The sequence below is a fragment of the Nanorana parkeri genome, unplaced genomic scaffold (genome assembly GCF_000935625.1).
Source record: "Nanorana parkeri isolate BGI_ZX_2015 unplaced genomic scaffold, ASM93562v1 scaffold514, whole genome shotgun sequence".
Lineage (NCBI taxonomy): Eukaryota > Metazoa > Chordata > Amphibia > Anura > Dicroglossidae > Nanorana > Nanorana parkeri.
In genome coordinates, this window is record NW_017306782.1 from 444,751 (window position 1) to 457,365 (window position 12,615).

General features: G+C 38.2%; 1 protein-coding gene across 1 annotated transcript in view; it reads left to right on the forward strand.

Annotated features, from left to right (window-relative positions):
* Positions 1-12,615, forward strand: part of LOC108790936 (lipopolysaccharide-responsive and beige-like anchor protein) — a 493,639-nt gene that overhangs the window by 435,731 nt on the left and 45,293 nt on the right. Inside the window, exons 51-52 of the mRNA XM_018561299.1 lie at positions 3,990-4,145; positions 8,485-8,669. Of these exons, the coding sequence (XP_018416801.1) occupies positions 3,990-4,145; positions 8,485-8,669 (341 nt within the window). The remainder of the gene's footprint in view (positions 1-3,989; positions 4,146-8,484; positions 8,670-12,615) is intronic.

Genomic DNA, 12,615 nt, shown 5'->3' on the forward strand with positions numbered 1-12,615 from the left:
TATATAAATATTATTTTTTATTATTTTTTTATCTTTTGATTTATATTTGACAGCTGTGAATGGACTGTCTCAGCACTTTGGTTTGTGAATTCTCAAAGAATATGAGGAAAATTAGTTTCAAAAGGCAAAATAGTTGGCACATCAGTCATAATACTGCAAATGTATTGAATGCTTCATTTGAAACAATCTCTCAAATAAGAGCTATATATGGAAAGCATGGTCAAACTGCACTGTTAAATGTATCTCACAGACAGAAATAGATGGGCAATTAACAGGGTCATTGATAAATATCACAATTCTGCAGCCTTTAATACAACAACCCATTTAAAGTATTGTAGAATTAATTTGGCATCTATGTGACCCAATCTGAATGAAAACTACGTGTGTTTGGCTATCTAAAGCTGGAATTTGTGGATAGGTTTCTATTCTGAAACATCTTGTTTTCAAAGCCAGTTTACAAAGGCTCATTTACCCTGGTATTAGAAGCACAGAACCTGTGATCCTAACTAATCAAAAGTATTATGGTCTGATGCACCCTTTCTCAACCACAGTGCCCTCTGGCTTTGTTAGGGGTGCCTTCAGATTTCGCTAAAGGGGGGAAACTCCTGATATGAGGGGTCTGTCTGCTTCTAGACAGGCTTATGGATGCACATATAGCCTCAATTAGGGCAGCTGTGTCTTTTTCCAACTGTTAAATATTGGGGAACCCATAATGGCTTGGTAGTCATTTTGTAGGTGTTATGTCCAAGATTCTCCTGCATAGATATTTAACAACCAATACATATGGCCCCTTTTGAATGACTAAGTTCACATTATGGCTCTCTCATGGTGTTCCAATATTTCAGGGTGTTAATGCTCACATACGCACAACTAAACAAATGCAAGAATGGTTTATGAATACTGGAATGGAGTCAAATTTCCACATAGTGCTTGTCTCTAAAAATAAATATAATGTAGCAAAATGTTGCTAGAAACAGTTTCAGACTTGTATTTCAGAAGCAGAGCTTCCCTCTTAAAGGCACATAATGTCACTACTCGCAAAGCATTGTGTATGTAAATATACATAGTGTATATGTGCAGCAACCTATGCCAATCCGATTTGTTATTTATGAAGTCATATTGCTAAGGGATGAAACCTGATTGGTCAAGAGGGTTGCTGCTCTTTGCCCTTTGCTGTACTGAATAAGTTTGTGTTCACTGTAAATATTCTTACTGTCATAGATAACAGCAGAAACAGCAATTTTTCTTTTACAGGAGTTTTAGTGTGATTTGGTCTGTTTACAGCTGAATAATAGTTTTAGAACTTCAGAAGGAAAACAAAAATGACATGTAGAAGAAAACAGTCGTAATGCTGTCGCTCAGACTCTCAGAGCTATAATCCAAATCCCTGGCTAGAATAAACTACAATACTGACTTGTTTACCCACCAGGGGAACACATTATTGCCTCGTAAAGAAACACAACAGTCCTTATTATTCGCAAGGCATCTAAAGCATAGCTCAAGGCAGCAACTTTATGGTTATATCAACCTGCATTATTTTTGCTGGATTGTGGCACACACATCCTTAGGGTGAACCACTGAATGTCAAGTAGTTAAACTCAGAGTTTTAAGAGAGAATATGTAGATCTGTTGGATAAAGTGTGCAATTGCTGGTCCCTCTGTTGGTTGGCACAGTAATGCTTTTGTGGATTTATTCACAGTTTTATGTTTCATTGGTTTAGGCAGCAGGAAAATATTAACATCATACCATTAATAACCTCCAACTGGGCCCATCTGTGTACCTCTGCGTCTGTTTTATGTGGCACTCGTGACAATAGAAATAGTTGCAGGTGTGGATTTTTTTCTTCTTCTAATAATTGAAACTTCAATGGGTCAGGCTTACTCCTTTGAAACATCAGGAGAAGACCATCATTGTACCCAGCTGCAAACCTATTGGAAAGCAAGATTGTTAGCTCAACAAGATTGTTTAAAGAGTTTTTTCCTGTTTTTAATTTAATGTGCAACTTCACTGCAGGGTACAAAAGGTACCTAGATGCATTGCATTTTTTGGTTCAGAGTCCTCATCTATGTTGGATTTTAAGCCTATAATTACACAGTGGGATAGTTACAACTATCTGTTACCTTTTTACTGCCCGGGTTTCAGAGAATGCAAGCATTTCTGGGACCCTGAGATCTAGAAACCCTGCAACTAAATATGTGCCCTTATGCTTGATAAACATTTAGGTTCCGCATGAAAGATAATTACACATATCAACACAACAACAGTTGAAAGTTTACTTATTACAATATATATTTATATAAAAATATAGGTTCACCCCCAGACTGGATGATAAATGCCAGATGAAAGGGGCAAACTGGTCTGCCCAACTGCCTCCCAACTGAGTCACTACATGGTTGGTGACTCTCGTTAACTTGAGGTGGAAGGTTCTGAAGTGAAATGACCTGTAAAACCCACTTCTCTCTAGCATTCACAAGAATCTAATAAATGGGAAAACCTAGCATGCGGAGCTACCATTTTTTATGCAGCTTGCAAGTAATATATTTAATCATATATTACTTATAACAGTGGTTCTCAACCTGTGTAACCTCAGTACCCTATTTGTCCTTGGTCATTAAGTCGTAACCAAAAAATAATTTAATGTTCGCGGTGATACCTAATATGTGTGGCGCAATCGTCATTCAAGTACACATGCATGCCCCACACGCACATGTTTATTCACAGGCAGATGGCAAAAGCTGAGTTGTTGGTTTTATTTTCTTTTACATTTTTATTTACATTTTTATCACTTTAAGTTTTCTCTCCATCCTGAATGAAATTGCCATGATCCCAGGTCCCCCAGAAGAACAGGGGACATCGAAAACTATTGTGGGTGGTTTTCGAGCAGGCTGCTACAAGTGATCTGGGCGGCTGTATAGTAGAAAACGAGGAGCAGAGCCCCTGCACAGGCTGAACTTTAACTTAATTATCAGGAGGTGCAGCTCCCACTATTGCTCCATGGCCGAAAGAGGTGAAATAGTACACTCTCTCCGCGGGTCCTATCTCTTCAGCAAGGGGGCTTGGGGGGAGAGGGGACTGTTTCATAAGACAAATGAGTCTCCTGCACGTTGTAAAAAAAAAGTCCCCTCTCCGTCTCCCTGCTGAATAAGGCAGGCGGGCCAACTCTATAGACTAAGGACGCCGCAACCCACTAACACTGGGGTTGTGACCCACTAGTTGAGAACCAGGCACTTATTAGTAATATATTATGTCTACACTAGATGAAAGGTGTGCTATAGGATAATTTCTATACCATGAAGTTACAAATTCAAATGGTATTTACGATTACCTATTTATAATAGAGATCTCTTTGCCATGTTCCTTTTCTATAATATACTCTGTGATATTGCAGCATAGTAGAAAGTGTTTGTGCGCAGAGTTACTGTTGTAGTCTTCCTGTTATAGTGGTTTTTACACATGGGCTAGCTTTGTTCAGCAGTAAATTTTACACAGCCCAGATATTGCTCATAGGAGACATGTCTGCAAATCCTGGCCAAGTAAAAGTAGCTCTTTTTCAAGCAGTGTTTTATTACCAATAGCAGGGTTTGAAGAGTGGGTGGAATTTTATGCCGAGGAAGGATTAGAATAGTCTTCTGTTACAGTTTTTTTTTACCTGTACTGGAACCATTTCTGTCTTTTTCCTGCAGTTGATTTCTCAGCAGTGTGCTGCAGCACTTTTTAGTGGTGCTCAGATAGTGTTGTTACAAGATAAACCATGCAAATAACTCACGCTATATCAGCTTAATTGGGAGGGATTTTACCTCTGTGCCTTTCTAGCTACAACATCTGACATCTATAGATGATATGAATGCATATTACCTGTCAAGAAGGCCATGTGTTACATGTGGCATTGGGTTGCCCTGCAAGTTAATCATATGATTGTGTGGTTTAGAAAGCAAAATTTGTCACACTAACAATTTAATGTTTTTTCTTTTATTTCTAATCTGTATAGCAAACAACACAGGAATGCACAGGCGACAAATATCTGATCTTTTAGACCAAAGCATCCAGGTCCATTCTCAGTGTTTTGTCATAACAGCGGACAACCGGTTCATTTTAGTCTGTGGCTTTTGGGACAAAAGTTTCCGTGTTTATTCTACTGACACAGGTAAGTTTGGTTTACGTAGATATTTGACTCCCTGTTAAATATATCTGCATGCATAGACTGGTTATCTTGACCAAACTGTTGGGATGGGTAACTTTAAAACCCAATCTTGGGTCTGTTACCCTGTAGGGATAAATATTTTCCCTGCCATGGGTACCTACATTCTGTTTGATTTTATGATTTTATGGTTTTATAAGTCTTATAAAATTGTAATTAACATGCTACACAAATTAATATTGTTGTGCATCTTATACAGAGTATCTTTCTCATCTTACCAGTTTTCTTTTGACATGCCTTTTAGCTCCTTCATACTACCAGTGCTGGACTATGCTACCTAATGTAGTCACAATGCAAGGTCAAGCCAAATACCATTGTTTTCAGTGGTGCCGCGTCTCATCACTGCCTTGCATTCATGTGCGCTTAAACAGAATGGAAAAAGTTACATTTTATTGCAGTGCATTGGAAGGATAGAAGTAATAAAAGCAAAACAAAAAGGAGGGAAAGCTGCATAGCAGCGCATGTAAAAATGCAGTGCATTGTTAAACTACATGCAGCGCATGTGTTATGTACACATAAATTATTAAGCTATAAGTTGAGCAAGTCATTGTGGGCTGTGTGACAACACAAGTGTATCTGTATATTCAATGAAATTGGGATCTATGAAAATGTACTCCACCTGTTGGCAGAAAATAGGGATGCAAAATATTCATATGTGGTATTTTAAATTTACCTGTTAAGAAAAAAAAAATAACGTTTTGTTTGTTTTATCTTTTTTGAGAGGGTTTAAATTTGTTGGCCAGGTTTGGAAGCCGGGAGCTTCATGGATGTAACAGGCCATCAAAAGACGTCCTGTTGGTCCCACCCACTCGCGCACGAGCGGGAAACTGCCCAAATTTTAAAACAGGCAGTGATGCCTGTTTACATACAAGCGATCCGCCGGCTATTGAGCCGGCGGATCGCTTGTATAAGGTGCCGATCGGTGCACCCCCCCCCCCTCCGCTGTGCCCGGTGCGAGCCTGGGACCAGCATGGTAGCTCTGTGATGGGATCAAAGGGTGATCGGTACACGATTTCCCTCCATCCCCTCTCCGCTGTCAGAATGTGGAAGTGATGTATATTTGCTTTCACATAGAGGATGTCTTAGCCCCCTATGTGATGATAACGTTAAATGGAAAAAAGTCACACATGAAAAAGAATTTTTAAAAAAACAGAAAAAATTCCCCACCCATACATATGCGCGTGTAAACATGCGTTGGGTGCGCATAGCGTGAAAATGATGATTGCGCCCATTTTGCAGTACATGTTACATATCTCCGCGAACGTCGCAGTAAAAGCTTTTAAAGCGTCGCCTATGGTCAATTTTGGGTATGGTAGTTTTTTTTGCGATTTCGCGGGTGCGCGCAATTTTGAGGCTTGACATGTTTGGTGTCTATTTACCTGACGTGACCCCATCTTTTATATTTCACCAAAAAGTTGGGTAATTGTTTCCTAACATAATGTAGAAAAAACATTTTTTCCCAAAAATTTTCAGTAATTCCACCAATAGAAAACTCTGTCCCCCAAAAATGGTATAAAATTTGTTTCAGTACTGTGTTGCATGACAGAATAATTGTCAAAGTACCGCAGCGCTGAATACTGAAAAATGGCCTGGCCAGGAAGAGAGTGTAAACACCTGGTCTTCTAGTGGTCAAAAGAATATCATATTCTTGTGATTTTTATATAACATAATGAAATGGTAAAGGTAAAAGTCAAGGTCTGCATTTTACTTCAGGACTTTTTTATTCTCCTTTCAACGCTACAGAAGCATTGTATTTACAATGATCTGCTACAAGTGTGCTGTGTAGCAAGGTTAGCGGCCCAGGAGCTGATCATTTCAGTTCCTGGGCTCAGTGCTGGATCCTGGCTGCAAGTTCCAGCCTACATGCTTTTTAGAATGCCATTTTAAAATCACACTGGGATGAATAACTGCTGTCATAGTTCTGTTTTATAAGTGATCTGGGTACTAATATTCGTATCTGGGTATTAATATACACACATATGTATCCCAATATGCAGTTCATTTTATTTTACTCAAAATATGGTACTCGGGATAAATAGGAGAAAATTATTCAGTGAAAATATTTAAAATGCTATTAAATATACATAAAACTGCATTAAAAACATTCCCATTTCTCTGTTTTTATTCAATATATTCAGAATAGTTTTATATTTCTAAAATATTTCCCATATACACCAAAAAAAGTGTGAAAATCAATTTGGCATACAAAGTGGTTAAGAAGTTATTGAATAAACCACTGCATACCATAATGTAAAAATTTGGTCTGGTCATGAAGGCTTTGATTAACACAGACATGATAGGGTTAAAGTCTTTAAGGGCTAGTATACGGGGTCATTTAAAAACAGATTGAGATCACTGTGTGCTTTTATTCTTCCACACAGGTCAATGTGAATGCGCTGCAAAAAGCTGCTGTATGCATCTCAAACAACCATGTTCATTACCAGCCCTTAATGAATTTTACTTCCAGTTTTTTTTCATGTATTCCTTTCAATGTGTTTGAAATGATGAAACTGCCATCCTAGTGTAGAAATACATTAGAAGTATGGATTTGGTGGCAAATTTTATTTGCTTGGCTAAATGCAATCTAACAAAAAAGAGCCACATGCATTTAGATTTTTTTTTTGTTACCGTATTCATCTTGACATGTGGGACACAGGATTAACACGTCTGTGAAAGCTGTTAGAAAAGAAACTCTACCGTGTGTTTCTGATTGTTTAATGGCTCCAGCTCTTTTTAAATTCCCAGGGTTTTCTTTTTCTTACATTCCCAGTTTGGTTGGAGCCATACACATTCTAGCCCTCTTGTGACAGTCGGCATCCTCAAAGATCACTAAGAGTGGGGTAGAATATACTTTTGCTCTTTCTATCTGTGAGCCCAAGGAACAGGGCAAACACATGCACAATCCATGTAATGTATAGCAGCGCAGCGCAATAAGTGTTCAACTCGATTATATTCTATCACTTCTGGATGAAGGGGCCCTTTTCTTTTTGGCATTCCTTGTTTTGTTTTTATACTTGTAACAGGAAATTCTTGTGGCGTAAATCATTTTTTTAAAATTTATTAACGGGGCCAATACTGAAAAGGCATCATAAACCCTCTCCTGGCAGGGGGAATTATTTTCAGGCGGTCTTTTTTATCCAGCAGTGCTAAGTGCCTGCGTCTGTTTTCCTTTTTCTTCTTTATTTCATTTTATTTGCAACAGCGCTGTCAAATAAAACTGCATAACTAGAAAATGTGTTCTGTCAAAAAAGGGGAAATCCCAGTGCTTGAGTTAATGCAATATTTTCTGTATTGGCATAAGTGCTTATCTGATACAGAATAAATACTGTGGCAAAAGCAGTAGTGGAGGGAATCAACATATATTTTTTTTATTGTAACTGAATTATCCTATGCTATGAAATGGTAATTTTTTGTAATTATCATTGGGACCAGTAGACCCACACCTGCACACAAAAGTATATATTTGGCCTTTTATGTAACTGCTTATGCTGTGAAGCATATTTCTCTGTGTTAAGATACCCATACACCTTACAATTATTGGGCAATTTTCGGCCGCGATCTGATTTTTGTCCAAAAATCGGCCAGTTGATGGGAAGTGCACAACTGCAATTACTGTACAACTAGCCGATTTTAGTCGTCGTTCAAGCAGCCTAGAAAATTTTCATCGAGTTGGATGCAAATTGATGGATTACTGGCGTTTTTGTACAACAAAAATCACATGATGAAAACTGCACATACGCAAACGAAAGTCGGGTCTTTTGACAAAAATCGGCCAGCTAGTGGTGCTGACGAACGATGATCGCAAACTACATTGGGCTGTTTGAACAAAAATTGAACAAGGGTGCGATGTCGGGACAAAAAAAAGTTGTACAATGGTTGTAGGGGTATGGCCATCTTTAGGTGTTGTTTTTAGGTTGTAGTAAGCTGACCCACTGGTTGTTGGCTGAATTGTCTACGGGATGTAGGAATGAAATGAATGGATGACATGATGGGAAATTTTGTTTTGGGGAAATAAAAAATCCCTGCCATTCTATCTTCCATTTAAACATCTTATTTTAATTTTTTTTTACATTACGTTGCAATCACAAAATCTTTTCATTACTTACACAAATAACTTGGCTTATAGCCCTGAAACTCTGCAATAAACTTGAAAAAGAAAAGGCTGTTGGATATTTAATTTTCATACGTTTCTTTTTTTCCTATGTGTCTTTATAACCATGACTAACTGCTTTATTTTGATATACATTTACCTTTGTTAATTTAATAAAATTTGTTCTGGTTGCAGGTAAACTAACACAGGTGGTATTTGGACACTGGGATGTTGTGACTTGCCTGGCTCGATCAGAGTCATATATTGGAGGCGACTGTTACATCCTGTCAGGGTCGCGGGACGCTACGTTGCTGCTGTGGTACTGGAATGGAAAAAACAATGGCATTGGAGACAACCCAAACAGTAAGAAAAAAATAAACGTTATTTTTCTGAATCAGTTTAAAGTTGTACTCCTGCATTGTCACCTTGTCACCCTGGTGCAGGCGGCAATCGGCCACCCAAAACGCAATGTGCATTTATGGCCCACTTTTATAAACGATCAATTACTAATGGTCCAGGACAACAAGGTGCAGCCAGTGCTAGAGTGAGTGCATGCAGGCAGGAAGTAGCTAGAAGATATCGGTAGCAAAAAGCAGTAATGGAAAGAAACTAATTGGCAGTTGTTTATGATACACAGGGCTTTATCAAACTAAATGTAGGCTTTATCATTAATGTGTTTCATTTACCATGCCTGCAGTTAGGTATAACTATACTGCCAGGGTTTAACAAAGCCCGGAACAACAGTGTATGAATGTAATATGTTTCATAGTTCAAATATTACCATTTTAAAATCCTTTTTCTGTTCATATTATTTTCGGTTATGGTTTCCTTCACTTGTTTGTGAGTAACTGGCCTGAAACAGGACTTGTGATGTGCACACGTATGATCAATGTCAGTAATAAGTTAAATAGGAAAGCAAGGATAAGAATGGCAGCACCCAAGCCTGCACCATCAAAATCAAGTCAGCAGTGGCAGCTCCCATATTTCTGTCTTGACGTATTCCCTTTTAAGCCCTGTTGAAGTTTTACATAATGTTCGCTAGCTGAGGTGAAACCTGAAATATAATGTCTTACTGTTGTAGGTTGTTTTATTACTCTCCAGTGCAAGATCCTTTTCCCAGCACTCAACTGCAGAGAAAACTGCTGCTTTCAGTGTGGAAAGGGGTCCAATACCCCTGCTGAGTTACAGCCAGAGCCCTGGAATTAGCAGAATGTGTGAGCTTTCTTTCTGGGCTCTATCTGTCCCTCAGCAGTGTTTCTGTCAGACTGCTGCAGAGAGGCCACTGCTTCCACACAGAAAGCAGCATTCCTCTCTGCAGCTGAATGACAGGGAAGATGCATTTGCACTGTGCTTTGCCTGCTGCTCTTGCATTTCTGCTTGGGGGCATGATTTTAACCATAGGTTTATATGAAAAGCAATAATTAAAAGGCAGAGGATGTGTTGTCTAGTTAGTCTTAGGAAAGTAGATCTAGGAAAAAATGTCCATTGATTAGACCATTGCACTTTAAAGCATAACCTGTAACTGGATTTCTGAATGAGGCCTATAGGGCTGTAATGAAAAGCCTTAAAACACTAGTAAGCTGTTTAGCGATGTGTCTACTGGTGATTTGATAGATGGCATAATTAACAGGTTCACAGTGTTCTGTTTTGTTTTTTTAAATAACTCCACTTTTATTGCAAATCCCATCAATGTCACAGTTTCTGTATAAAAAAAGTTGCAGATGAGTTTTCTTTCTGCAACTTACAGGTCCCTCTTCTGTGTACATCCTGCAGTGCTGAGGGAGGCAAGAGCAACTTTTCTTTAGACTGAATGGCTAGCCCTTCTCTTACTCGGAGCTCTATCTTAAAACAGCTTCTTCTTTAGCATAGCATAGTGTACACTGAACCAGGCACCTATAGGCTACAGTGAGGGGAGTACAGACATCTCTTCAGATAACATACAGACCCCTTGTACAGGCTTTAGGGTGTGAGGCATCTAAGACAATTGCGTTGCATCCTGCTGTGGTAGACTCTAAGGCAGTTAGAAACCACTTATTCTTATATTGAGAAAGCTAGCTACAACGAGGGAAAGCAATCCAGATCTGCCAAGCTCACCATATTAAAGGCCAACTCCAGCCAAAACCTTTTTAAGTTTTTGGATACAGTGGGAAAGTTTGACAACTTCAACTTTAACTACTCTCTCTGTCCCAATACATATTTATCTTTTCTTTCTCTCTTCTGCCTGAAAGCTGTCTCCTGACAAGAAGTGAGAGGAAAACTCCGTCACATGACACAGATAACAATACAATCCTGACAGAGGTTCTATCTCTTCCTTAATTATTTGTTCTTCTGCTCATTTCTGTTTTGTTTAAACAGAAATATTACAGTTCTAACAATTCCACACACTGTGTTATACTAGGCCAGACAGTTTAATCAGTGGTTTGTGGACCATAAATGTGGTGCCATAATAGCTTTTTGTAAACAAAACTTAATTTACTTTATGTATGTTTTTTTTTTTTTTTACTGGGTTTTTTTTAATTGCTCTTTCATATTAATTTAAAAATGTGTTTTTCATTTTGCAGAATGTTAGTGTACCCCTTGGCAAACTTCTTTTTTTAGGTTTTGGGTACAGTGGGGAGGGTTGGATCCTGTTTTTTTTTTGTTTTTATATTTAACACCGAGGCAGAAAGTGAGGGGAAATCTAAATTTTACAGTTGTCACCAGAACACAAGGTAAAGGGAAATCTTCCAAAGGGAACAACTGTTCGGCTTACAACTAGGGATGTCCAGATACCAAGTACCGTACTCAGTACAAGTACAGATACTTTTCCAGCTCCAAGACTAGACTAGAGAAAAAGCTAGGAGGCATTTTATAAGACCATACGGAGCTCCTGGGATTTGTACATCGCTGTTTTAATGTATAGTTTTTTTAAAAATAAATATATATAAAGGATGCACCAATACCTTTTTTACAAGTACTGATACATTTTTGTTTTTTTTAAAACAATACATACTAATGATTTCAGGACAGTGGTGGAGCACCAGAGCCAGGTCCCAGCTTCAACCGCTGCAACCCTCGTAGTTCTCGTGAAAATGCCAAGTATCGGCACTGGTATCTGAACATCCCTAGTTACAACTGTCTAAGAGAGGAATTCCTATCGCTTTAGGAGATTCCATCTAACTTCCTTTTGCATCTCTGGTGCAGGAAGTGAAGGATAATTTCCAGTATGGTACACTGACAGAAAAAAAAAACCCCTTTGGGTTTTTACCTTGCTTACTCTGTCCACAATTAAAAAAACATGTTTTGGCTATACATAGTTTTACTGTGAAAAAAAATAAGTGTTTATCTAGTTTGTTTCTTGTAAACAAACATTACATGTTGGTACTGTCAGAAATGAATATCAGCTAACCAAAAATGACTACAAAATTCACAGTCTGGTTCAAAACTTCCTAAGGAGAAGTATATATTTATATGTCCAAACCTTCTCCAAGGATGCAACCCCTCAGTGCTGTATTTCATTAGAATATAAAAAAGACATCCATCCTTTTCCCTGTGTGGCACTTTGAAACAGGTTTAATAACATATAAGAGGCTTTTAGAATTTATCTCACGCAGGGATATTCTAATATGTTTCAATGTGTATATTTGGTTTAACTTTGATATCATATGGAGAAAAAGAAGCAGACCTTTGACGGCACATGCACCACATTTTAGGAAGCAGGTCACAGAGTTCTTTGACAGTGGGCATTTTTTGTGAAGACGGACAGTTCTTCCAGTTTCAATACTTTTTTTGCAATCTATATAACATTGCAAGATATGGAGAGATGGAAGTAAACATGCTGTAATACAGGAAGAGAGGTATAGTGTACAGACTCTAATTACGTGCAATATGCATAACAAGCCAACAAAAGTACTCCGATTGAGGCAATAAAGGCAAATATCACAGTATTTTGAAATAGAACTACCGTGTATTTGTTGACCTCTTGAATTAGGGCAAGCATTGGAGAAGGGGATATTGTATGTTGTGGGATACTACAGAAGGGTGGTGGGAGTGAACCAATGTAAAGAGGAAAGAAGGAGAGAGAAAAAAAATAGGGGGTAGCAGAGAGGGGAAAAAGGGGGGAAGAGATATTTCTGAGAGGTAGTTAAAGAAACATTAGAGAAATAGAGTGTGTTCTTTATGTTGAGTTGGTTACATATTTAACAGGATACAGTCAATATATAAAAAAAAAGTACATAGGCGCAACAAATAAGCCACCAGAAAATATGTGCAGAACCAGTCTCCTCTTCCTAGATTATTTTACTAGTAATACTTGAGGTTTGTCATTTACCCATATAATTGATTTGC